This window comes from Giraffa tippelskirchi, chromosome 12, assembly GCF_054371585.1.
Source record: "Giraffa tippelskirchi isolate mGirTip1 chromosome 12, T2T-mGirTip1v1.2.pri, whole genome shotgun sequence".
In the NCBI taxonomy this organism is placed as follows: Eukaryota; Metazoa; Chordata; class Mammalia; order Artiodactyla; family Giraffidae; genus Giraffa; species Giraffa tippelskirchi.
In genome coordinates, this window is record NC_137286.1 from 106407387 (window position 1) to 106420030 (window position 12644).

Here is a 12644-nt window from a genome sequence, read left to right on the forward strand (position 1 = left end):
GGATAGGCAGGGTGGGTGATCTAAGGTCGCTTTGCAGTATTCCACGCTAGTTCTGTGGTTTCGCTGGATGACAGCAGTGTGAAGATCGGCCTGAGAGAAGCAAGAGGTTAAGTCCGAAGACCAGTTAGGAGGCTTTCGACGTTGTTCTGCAAAGAGAGGATGAGACTCTGCACAAAGCTAGTGTGGAAGAGGGATATATTAATATTCTTAAAAAAATTTTTAATGCCAAGATGACTCTTTTGATAAAAGAGAGTGTATGTGTATTTGAGGGAAGCTGGGGAGCTTGAATAGCTTGTATAAGCTAAGAATTTCTGAGTTTTTATCTTAATAGAAATTTTATTTTAGTCCATAATATATCCATATGAATAAATATAAAATGTATTTATTTTATAAAATATAGAAATGTCCAAATATAAAATTCTTTGACCCCATTCCTGCTGGTCTATCTATATTTTGTGACTTTGTGGCAGGAATTAGAGAGCTAATTGGAAAACAATAGTAGTATGATGGTGACATAGATAAGATGTTAGAAAATTACCCCATTGCTGGACCAGGCAGCATAAGTACTGACTCTTAGGAATTGAGCAGTAGGAAAACATAGTGGTTCTGGAGCCAAGCTGTTTGGATTCTTCTTGGCTCCACCCATGACCAGACATGTGACACTTGGCAAGTCACTTAACCTCTGTGTCTGTTTCCTCATCTCCAAAATAGGAAAATATATTATTTCCAGGGAGTTAATGTATAGATTAAGTGATTTCATTTACTTTAAAAGAAACGTGTTTAATACAGTGCCTGGTACATGGTAAGTGTTCTAGAAGTGATAGCTGTTATTTTGTACATTAATCTGTCAAATAACATTGCATGAAATCATGTGCATCTAGGTAATCTCATAGGAAGCACTTGGTAAATATTTGCTGAATTAATTAAATTTCTTCAAGTGTCTTCTCTTCAAGTGTTGTCTATATCTGCACTCTCCAATGAGGTAGCCAGTAGCCACAGGTGGTTGTTGAGCCCTTGAAAGATGGCTTGTGCAAAGGAGGAACTGAGTTTTTTACTTTAAAACAGTCATACGGGGGCAGTGGCTACCATTTTGGGCAGCTCGGGTGTAAAGTGTGACTGTATCTCGTTGGTTTCATCTTCTGCTCTGTAAATACTGATTCTTTTGTGACCCCTGCCAGGCTCCTCTGTCCATGGGATTTCCCAGGCAAGAGCACTGGAGTGGGTTGCCATTTCCTCCTCCAGGGGATCTTCCTGACCCAGGAATTGAACCCATGTCTCCTGTATTGGCAGGTGGATTCTTTACCACTGAGCCACCTGGGACGCCATCTTTAATTTGTTTTAGATTATTCTGATTCTTTTTCTTGCTGTAGAATCATTTTATGAACTGTATCAAGCAGATTTTCTTACACAGACATCATAAGAGAGAAGACACTGTCACATAGCCTTTTAGCAAAACATGTTGGTTCAGGTTCTTGTGACAGAATATTGGGTAATGAAGTAGTTCTGTGTAATGGCTGAGAATTCTGAGTTGCCTTTTTGTCCTTGGAGGTATGTTGTTCGCTCGTTGATTCTTGAGTCTCAGAAAATCCACCTGGGGCAGGGTTTCTCAGCCCTGTCACTCTTGGTGTTTCGGGCTGGGCTGTGCACTGTAGGACCTTTAGCAGCATTCCTGTCCTTTCTACACTCGTTGCCAGCAGCACCCCCTCCCAGTTGTGGCAACCAGAAGTGTCTCCAGACATTGCTAGCTGCCCCCTGGGGCACACAGTGGCCTCAGTTGAGAACAACTAATTTCGAGTATCACCATCTCAAGACAAGGGCTGAGATTACACTTATATGATCAGTTTTATCATCATTAGTGGAGTTGTCCCTTAGAACTGTCTGCCTTGATAGGAATGTTCTGCGTGGTCCAGTGTGGTAGCCACCAGCCACACAAGGTGTTAAGTTAAGCACTTGAAAAGTGGCTAGTGCAGCCAAGGAACTGAATTTTCAGTTTCATCTATTTTTAGAATTATTTTTAATTGGAGGATAATTGTTTTACAGTATTGTGTTGGTTTCTGCCCTACATCAACATGGATCAGAGGTATATGTATGTCCCCTTCCTCTTGAAGTTTCATTTAATTTCAACAAATGTGGCCAGTCACTGCTGTTTTAGACAGTGTGGGTTTAGTGTGCTGCTGTATGTCTTTTTGCATTCATCTTCTGATTTATATTTCAGTTGTGAAATGCCTTTCCTTATCATTTTTTTCCTCTTTGTCATTATGGGTAAAAAATGAAAAATTCCTAATTCTCAATACTATTCAATGAAACTTTAAAGAAAAACCTACAACGATGGTGTTCCCAGGTTTCATTTTTACCTTCTATGAAGATCATATTATACTCTGAGCAATGCAGTAAAAAAAATTGAGGATGATGCAGTAGTGCTGATTTATTTTTATTTTACTATTGTATTACTTTTCTAGGTGGCTTTAAAATCATTTCTTTTTTTAAAATTTTATTAGTTTTTTCTTAGCATAATTTGAAATAATTGATGAGTTCTGATGAAATAATCCTTAGAATGATAAAATAACAAAATTTTTCAAGATATAGAAAAAATATGATCACCAAGATCATCTTATATATTTTAGAAAAGCACTAAACAATAACTCCGCATTCTCCCCGTCCCCCAGCTCCTGGTACCCACTATTCTACTTTCGTTCTCCATGAATTCAACTATTTTAGGTACCTTATATGTGTGGAATCATACAGTATTTGTCTTTTTGTGTCAGTCTTATTTCACTTAGCATAAGGTTTTTGAGATTCATCCATGTTTATAGCATGTGCCAGAATTTCATTCCTTTATAAAACTGAATATATTCCATCCTGTGGATATATTATTTATCCATTCGTCCATCAGTGGACACTTGGTTGTTTCTGCCTTTTGGCCATTTTGAATAGTGCTGCTATGAACATTGGTATACAATCTTTTTGAGTCGTGCTTTCAGTTCTTCTGAATGTATACCTAGAGGTGGAATGCTGTCTTGTACAGCGTGTGTAATTTTTTGAGAAACTGCCACTGTCTTCCATGGTGGCTATGTACTTTTTTTAACCTGGCACCATTTTACATTCCCTCCAGCAGTGGACAAGGGTTCCAGTTTCTTTACATCCTTGCCAACAAGTTATTTTCTGGGTTTTTTTTGTGCTTTGTTGTGTTTCATGAAGTGCTATATCATTGCAATGTTGATATGTTTCCCAGATTAGTGATCTTGAGACTTTATCAAGTGCTTTTTGGCCATTTGTGTATTATCTTCTTTGGAGAAACATGTATTCAAGTTTTTTGCCCCCCCCCCCTTTTTTTTGGCCATGCTGTGTGGCATGCAAGATCTTCGTTCCCCAAGCAGGAATCAAACCTGTGCCCCCGCATTAGGAGCAAGGAGTGTTAACCCCCGGATGTACCAAGAAGTCTCTTCCTTTGCCCATTTTAAAATTGTTTTTTTTTTTTTAGCTGATGTTATAAGAGTTCTTTATAGATTCTGGCTATTAATCCCTTATCAGATATGTGACTTGTAATATTCAATAATTTTCTGAATTTCTCCCATTCTCTGAATTGCCATTATCTCCGTTGATAGTATCACTTGATGTTCAAAGGTTTTTTATTTTTGATGACATCTGCTTTATATGTTTTAAATTTTTCTTTCAAACATTTTATATTACATTTCTGGCATTTCCAGTATCTGTGAGTGTTGCTAGTTTGATCCTTTGATTTGCTGTTCTGCAAACTTGGGGTGGCTTGTGTCTTCATATATTTAGAATTTGAATATCAGCTCTGGAAGTGTTTATGATAAACTCCAAAGCCAGTATTCAATGTGTTACTCTAATGCCTGAACACAGGACTACTTTATGTTTCTTGGGTAAAAGTTTCCGGACCTCATGGGTCCTGTTGAAATGGAACAAGAAACCTGTCTGTGGACCTGCTTCTGGTTGTCAGCTGTCTGGAGTCATTTTCCCTCCTTCATCCACCACTGGGGGCCACACTGGCAAGCTTCTCCCTCTTTTCCTTCCTCCTCCTCCCCATTTTTTTTAAAGTTTACCCTTGTCTGGAGGATGCTAGCTTTCTGTGGAGGGTGTCCCTGTCTCAAGAGGGCCCTGGCTGTCTCTCCTGTCCTCTACACCTTGGGCAGCTATCCAGATGGAGCTTGAGGTCACTCAGGGTTGATACGTGTCTCCAGGGTGGATCCACGAGAACATGCTGTCGTGTCATCTATGTTTGTTTTTTTTTGGATTGAACATTTATTTTATTTTTTTTTAAAATAAATTTATTTATTTTAGTTGGGGGCTAATTACTTTACAATATTGTAGTAGTTTTTGCCATACATTGACATGAATCAGCCATGGGTTTACATGTGTTCCCCTTCCTGGACACCCCCCCCCCACCTCCCTCCCCATCCCGTCCCTCTGGGTCATCCCATTGCCCCAGCCCTGAGCATTTGTCTCATGCACTGAACATGGAATGGTGTTCTGTTTCACATATGATAATATACATGTTTCAATGCTATTCTCCCAGAACGTCCCACCCTCACCTTCTCCCTCAGAGTGTCATCTTTGGATCCCTACTTTTGTTTCCTTTCTCACTTTTGGGGATTCCTTGATTTCTTGTAAGTGCAGCAGTATATTAAAATTTTAAAGAAGTGTTTTGTTCATTATTTTAATTTGGTTTTAGCAAAAGAGTTCAAGGTATCTGGTCATCATTACTATCAGGATTGAATGCCCACTCATTTAAAAAAAGCACATGTTTTAAATAAGTGGGAAAGCACATAGAACAATATAAATCACACCCCTCTACCTACCTCCTTGGGTAACATGTTAATAGCCGTTTTACTTACAGTCTTTAAAAAAAAGAAGTCACAGATGTGATTCAGGCCCCTTTGGGTTTCCTTTAGATACCTTTCTTCAGCCGCTGCTTCTTCATCCACAAAGATAACCACGATTTTAAAGTTGTTTTCTTTCCGTGTTTGTACACTTTGCCTACAAAGGTAAATAATATAGTATATTGAGTTAAAATGTTTTTACATAAATGATATATTGTATATGTCTCATCATTTGCTTCTTCAGAATAACTTTCGGAGTTTATCTCCTTGGTAAACATAGCTGTTACAAACCATTCTATGGTGGTACTGCATGTATTCCCCATTGGTGAGAATGTTGCTAATAGTCCTGTAGGAATGTCTGAATGTAGGGGAGAGGTTCTCTAGGAATAAATGTCCAGAAGTGGACTGGTGCACACCTTGCTGTTCAGGACCATGAACTTACTCTAGAAAATTGTGAATTTCAAGTGAATGGCCCATTTCAGATTATCAGCAGTTTATAGCTGTCTGCAGTACCCCGAGCTCCCCAGGCTCTTGTTTTTATACTAGACTTCTGTCAAGCATTCAGAGACAGCTCATTGTTTCAGCGTGCATTTCTGAGGTTCCCAGTGAGATTGAGTACGTTCCCTTGTTTATTAAGCAGTTTTCTTTCTACTCTGTGAGTTGTCTGTCCATTGGCCATTTTTCTGCTGAGTTGCCTATCCATTTGGATTGGATTTGGCCGCGTGTAACAGGAAACGCCAATGACAGTGCCTGAGCTCTAGGACTGAAGAGCATGAGCTGCCAGTCATGCTCCATGTTGTCCTTTCTTTTGTGGGGTTTTTATGATTAATCCTTTGTTAATTACATGCAGTGCAGTTATTGTCTTCTAATCGTCTTTTACTTATGGTTAATGTTTAGGAAGTTATTTTAATATAATTGAATTGATTAATTAAAAAAAAAAATTGTGCCTTTTATTTATTGTTTAAAAAGTCCTGCCCTACCCTGGTATTTTCCTGTGTCTTGTTAAAAGTTTTTTTTTTCAAGTTTTGCTTTTCACTTTTCACCTAGCATTTATTACTGTGTGTATAAATGGGTAGAGAGCTAATCTTAACGTTTTTGCTTACAAATAGCCAACGTTCTAGTGCCTTTTATTGTAAAGTTTAGTCTTCACTAATTTGTTGCATCTCATGAGTTTCTGGGAATTCTCTCTGTTCCATTGTTTGTTTTTTCCTGCTCTTATACTGTGTTTTAAATTATTGTTATGCCTTAAGTGTTGGCACTTAAATTATTATTTTAAGTATTTATATCTGGTTGGATAAGACTCCCTTCTTATCATTCTTTTTCTGCATATTTTTAAATGGCTATTTTTTTGAACCTCAAGTGTGATTTACTTTTTATTTGAGGTGTAATTGACATTTAACATTATGTTAGTTTCAGGGATTTCCCTGGCAGTCCAGTGGTTAAGACTCTGTGCTTCTAGTGCAGCGGGTAAGGGTTTGATTCTTGGCCAGGAACTAAGAACCTACATGCCACGAGGCCAAAGACAAAACAAACAAAAAACAACCAAAAAAAAAAAAAAACCACCCGAGTTATGTTAGTTTCAAATGTATGACATAATGATTTGTATATATTGATAAATGAACACCATAATAAGTCTTAACATCTATTGCCAAATATTTTTATAATTTGTGTGTTTGTGTGTGTTTGTGTTTGTGATGAGAACTTTTAAGATCTGTTCTAGCAATATTCAGATAAGCTGCTGCTGCTGCTGCTAAGTCGCTTCAGTCGTGTCCGACTCTGTGCCACCCCATAGATGGCAGCCCACCAGGCTCCCCCGTCCTTGGGATTCTCCAGGCAAGAACACTGGAATGGGTTGCCATTTCCTTCTCCAATGCATGAAAGTGAAAATGAAGTCGCTTAGTTGTGTCCGACTCTTAGCGACCCCATGGACTGCAGCCTACCTGGCTCCTCTGTCTATGGGATTTTCCAGGCAAGAGTACTGGAGTGGGGTGCCATTGCCTTCTCCATTCAGATAAGCAGTTCGGTATAATTAATTGTGGGCTTCCCAGGTGGCTCAGCGGCAAAGAATCTCCTACTAATGCAGGAAACCTGGGTTTGATCCCTGGGTCGGGAAGATCCCTTGGAGAAGAAAATGGCAATCCACTCCAGTATTCCTGTTTGAGAAATCCCATGGAATAGGAGCCTGGCGGCTACAGACCATAGGGTTGCAGAGGCGCACCGGCTTAGTGACTAAACAGCCAACAGAATGCAGTTACCACGCAGTGGTTATTACAGTCACCACGCAGTGCTTTACGCCCCCCAGGGCTTAGTTGTTTTGTAACTGGAAGTTTGTACATTTTAACCACCTTCATTCATTTTGACCCCCCCCCCCACTTCTGCTTCTGACAGCCACCAATTTCTGTATCTTATGCTTAGGGTTTTGCATTTTGTTGTTGTTAGGTTCCAGATGTAAGCAAGACCATAAGGTATTTGCTTTTCTCTGTCTGACTTATTTCATTCAGCATAAGGCCCTAAAGCTCCCCTTTTCCAAATTATTCTGTTTCTTGTCTTTTCTTAGATGTGTCTGGGTCACCTTGTCATATTCTGAGATAATACAATTCCAGTTTAAGTCTCAATAAAGTTTAATTACTGTAGGTTGACTGCAAGGAGATCCAATCAATCCATCCTAAAGGAGATCAATCCTGGGTGTTCATTGGAAGGACTGATGTTGAAGCTGAAACTCCAATACTTTGGCCACCTCATGCGAAGAGTTGACTCATTGGAAAAGACCCTAATGCTGGGTAGGATTGGGGGCAGGAGGAGAAGAGGACGACAGAGGATGAGATGGTTGGATGGCATCACTGACTCGATGGACATGGGTTTGGGTAGACTCTGGGAGTTGGTGATGGACAGGGAGGCCTGGTGTGCTGCGATTCATGGGGTCGCACACGACTGAGCGACTGAACTGAACTGTAGGTTGATTTTGGGAGATCCATAAGCACGTTTTTAACCACAGTTCTCTTAGCAATTATAAGGTGTGTTCCTTAGCATCATTAGATGGGGGGGACCAGAGAGGGGTCCTTGCCCAAGGTTTCCCAGCTGCTGTGCTGCACAGATAAACAGTTAGAAACCAGGTCTTTCTGATGGCTGTAAGGGAGTTTTAAGAGAGTTGACCTGTTGTAAGCAGAAAGACTGTATCCCCGTCTGCCTGTCCAGTGAAAACTGTGCTGCGTGCTCCATACTCAGTGTCAGTGCTGTTCCACCTCTCCCTTGTGCATGGGTTCGGCTCTAGGAATTTAGAGATGAGTGAAAGGAGGGCTCTGGTGTCACAGAAACAGTAGAGAAAGGAAAGAGGGTAATGAATACCTGCAGTACCTTGTGATGAGTCGGGTGATGGCTTCACACGTGTGTGTACTGGGGGCTCACACGTGTTGGTGGTGCGAGGTGGAGTAGAGACGTCTCTTGTGCACCACCTAGGGGAAGGTCAAGAGAGGCTGGTAAAGAGGGACGGGACTGAGGCAGCTGTGAAGGGTGATGTTCTGAAGAGGAGGGTGTTCTAGGTCAGAGCTGCCCGGGGGTCTTAGAGGGGAGATGTGTGTGTTTGGTTTTGACTCCCAACCTGTTGAATCTTGGGATTTTTTTTTTTTTTTTTTTAGACAAAGAAGTTTCTCAGGACTTTATAATAACTTGCTACTTGGAAACCATTACAAACTCATTTTCAAGGAGAAAGAATTTGAAAGTTTAGTTTTGAGAAATTAAAATGAATACCATCTTGTACTTTAACATATTGACTTGATGATTTTATTGTTTGTATGATAATGTTCAACCAGGTGGTTAATACACGCTTTTAGTTTATACTTCATCATTTGAACTTAAAAATGAAATTCATTTTTTATGTTATATTAAAATTGTATTCAGACTTGTATCTTATTAAGTGTATGGTATTAGGCTGTCCCAGGATCATTAACTTTGGGAACTGTTTTGTTTGTAGAACTTGTATTCATAAACAGTATAGCAGGTGGTGGTAGTGTTTAGCATGCTGTGTATTCAGGTCATAGTCAGCAGATGAAGGGTCTTGGGAAAACACAGACTCAACTCGTTGAATTAGGGAAGATGATGGAAATGAAGAATTTTCAAATGAAAAAATATTTATATTTAGCATAGTTAGCTGTTCACAGTATTTTATTTATAAAGCCTTTAAAAATATTCAAGGGGACTTCCCTAATGGTTCAGTGGCTAAGACTCTGTGTTTCCAATTTAGGGGATGTGGGTTTGATCCCTGGTTGAAACTAAGATCCTGCATGCTGCAACTAAGAGTTCACCTGCTGTAACTAAACATCCTGAGTGCTGCAACTAAAACCTGGTGCAGCCAAAATTATAAAAAAAAACAAAACACAAAACTGAATGTAACAGTTCTTTTTAAAAGAGTGATACATAGATGATTTACAGTGTTAGTTTCAGGTGTACAGCATAGTCAGTGTTTTGTAGATTATACTCCATTATAGGTTATTATAAGATAAGGGCCATAATTCCCTGTGCTGTATAGTGTAATCCTTGTTCTCTATTTACCGTAGTTTTTTAGTGACAGTGTTTTCATTTTTACCTGGAGAGCTGTAGAGGGTGCTATATCATTAGGAATAGTAATCTGAACTGGGTTTAGCTAATTAGAATTCCTTTAGGCAAGACAGTCAAAGTTAGTTGACTTTTCTTGGATTTTTTTAAAACTATTTTAACTGAAAATAGAGTGACTAATGTTGCATAGTTGATAGAATTTATATTGAGTGTTGATTTAATGTATCTGGCAAAATGTTTTTCATCTTCCTAGGTCTTTGAATACACTTGAAGTGATTTTCCCAATTTATATTGGTTACAGCAACAAAGGTTTATTTTCTTGCCACCTCCCACCCCCAATTGAGGAATCTGATATTTTAATCTGTATGCTGTATAAGCCAGTCTCTCCTTCTAAGCTTCAGATGGGTCTCAGTGAAGTCAAAGATAACCGAACTGTGGAATGGGAATGTATGTTTTAGGTCCGGCTGGTTCAGAAGATAACTGTCTTTGAAAGAAATGTTGTTAGAGCAAAATGGAACTTGAAGACCTGAGCAGACTATCTTAAAAGATCATTTTTAGAAATCAAGTTTTAGTAACTTTGGATTCAGTTTCACCAGTGCCTAAGAATTTAGAAGTGATTTGAATGTCATCAGTTTAAATGGAATGGTATATTTGGGAATAAAAGACAATATTAGCTATGTTTTTAAAAAAGTTTACCAAAAAATGTTAAATAAGTATCTACCTTTCTCAAATGTTAGGCAACTTGATCCAAACCTTGCCAGGAGTTTCTTCTGTTTTCTTGAAGATGTATTTTAGATGTTTCTTATAATGTTTAATACTGTAGTTCCTAAGCTAGAATTTGTCCTCCTGTTGTCCCCTGAAAGTAAAGATATTTTCTCTTGTTGTGGGTAAAGGATTGCTGTTGCTGAAGCCTCCTTATTAAACAAGTGTGCTCTGTGTTTGTGTTTAACTCTCAAGGCACCACCTTCCATGGTTAACACTGAGCAGCGCCAGCATGCTGAGCATATATTCTTATCATTTAGGAAGTCAAAATCACCGTTTGCAGTTTGCAAGCATATTTTGGGTAAGTGTGTTTACTTTAAAAATACCTAATTTTTCTATCTTGAACTTTAGATGTTTGAATTTCATTTAAAAATAAGCGGGTTTGTACAGTTGAATTTTCCATTAGTCATTCCACTGGAGTGACTTTTAAGATATTTCATAAAGCCAGAGAGAAAACTTTGGTTTTGCTTTGGATTTTTCTTCGCTAAGTATCACACTCAATAAGTTATTTTATTATTGGCCATAATGTCAAGGCTGATAATGGTGGGAGGAAAATCTAATGTTTTTTCTATTGTTCTCAAGTATGATATCACTTACAGGAAATGCACTGTAATTCATCCCAGTGTTTTAAAGTTAAGATTATATTTGGAGATTTCTAAAGTTTCTTTCAGTTGTTTTTTCAGTTTTTTAAAAACCATATATAATAGTTTGTACTCAGCTCATGTAGTGAATATTAGTCGGTTCCGTGTGGGTTCTTCATTGTGTGTCCTAAAATGAAACATTGAGTTTTTACTCTTGTAAAAAATGTTTTGTTTGTACCTTATATCTAACATACGTACAGAGTGATTTCTTTCCTTTAAAAGTAATAATAGCAGTTATAACTTGTTCAAAGATGGCATTCTCTTTGCCTCTTAGATATTTTTCAATTATTATAAGAGAGATTTCATTGTTTAGTTATTTTATGACCTGATTTTTGTTGGCTGTTTTTCTTATTTGGAATAATTTTTTGTAATCCCTATTGGGGGCTCTGAAAGGAAGCCTGTTTGAGTTGTCCATGACTACAGAATTGGTTAGTTGAGTGTTAGGAGCTGAAAAATCGACCTTGTGTTCTTGTGCTTTAGGAAGGCTAATCCGCTAGCCCCCAGCGCTCTGGTAAAGAGCCCACAGTCGGTCTCTGTGTGCGCAGTGCTTTCTGGGTCAGGGCTGAGGTCCAGGGCCTTCAGTGGAAGGGCTGGGCACCAGGGTACCTGCAGCCCGGAAGCAGCACGGGAAGTCACATTGCCCCTTGGAGCCTTTTCCATCTGTGAAATGGGCATAATGATGCCATTTCCTTAAATGGACTTGACCATGTTAAGTCGTAGTGAGGCGCAGATACAGCAACATGTGAAAGCACTTGGCAAGAGGTCAGGTGAAGGTCATTGCCGCGTGACAGCATGTCAGACGGCCTTTGAAAAGTGCTCTGTGTGGAGCTGGCAGCGGTGGTAGTAAATGCGGCCCTGTCCCCTCCAGGAGTTGGAGCTTAAGTTAGAGAAGCAGTCTAATACTCACCTTTAATTCTAAGTGAGGCAGGTTTTTTTTTTTTTTGAGTAGTCAGTTTTTATACTTGGTTGAATTTGTTTCTGACACTAAGAAAACTTGTTACCATTTGGAGAATATTTAACTCAGTATTAAATTAAAAGAAGCAAAACTGAAGATCATTAAGAGTTGGAGGGAGCCTTGCTTCTTCATCCTTACGGCCTTGAAGCTGTCAGTGTCAGTGGAGGGAGAAAAGCTCAGGTGATCCGAGCCTGGCTTTCGAGGCTTCGGCCTAACTGCGTCAGCAGGTCCCCGCAGTATCTCATCCAACTTCCGGCCACGACTCGGTTGTCATTCTGTACTGGCTGGGAAATACCCGGTCTCAGTGATAAGTATGTTATTAGAGTGTATGTGTTTACCACTCTTTCCTTTTTAGAATATGTATATTTTATGAAGAACTGTTGATTTGTTATGACTTGAGCTTGTTTTAGAATACTTTTGTTTTCCTGATAAAAATTTCTAAAGAATAGTATTGCTAGTTCTGGCCACGCTACTGAAAGCATTTTGGGTTTTAAGACATAACTATTTAAAAGTTGGGTGCATGTGTTACAAGCATAATCATTAATGTACTGCAAAGCCCAGTGTTACATTAATGTTGACGTCTGAACTTCACGGGAAGCTTAACTCCTTACCCAGTTGCCACCAGCCCAGAAACGTTAGTTCCTCTGAGAAGACTTCTCACGCACGTGGCAGTCGATCGCAATCCAGGGTTTTCACGTTCTTGTTTCGGGATATAGGTCACTTGTGTGGAGTGTCTGGGTGATAGGTTCTGACGAAGGGGAGGCTTTCTCTTGGATGCTTCCTTTTTCTGGCCTTTTAAAATTCTTCCTACTCTCTTCTAAGTTTTGTTATTTCTTATTTTTCCTCATCTCTTTCTTGTCTTAAGCTTTTGTTTTCATTGTAGCTTTAATT

General features: G+C 39.1%; 1 protein-coding gene across 2 annotated transcripts in view; it reads left to right on the forward strand.

Moving 5' to 3' along the window:
- Window positions 1–12644, forward strand: part of XPO4 (exportin 4) — a 90670-nt gene that overhangs the window by 10013 nt on the left and 68013 nt on the right. For both annotated transcript variants that reach the window (XM_081549020.1, XM_081549021.1), the window contains exon 2: window positions 10353–10458. In XM_081549020.1, coding sequence (XP_081405146.1) covers window positions 10353–10458 — 106 coding nt within the window. The remainder of the gene's footprint in view (window positions 1–10352; window positions 10459–12644) is intronic.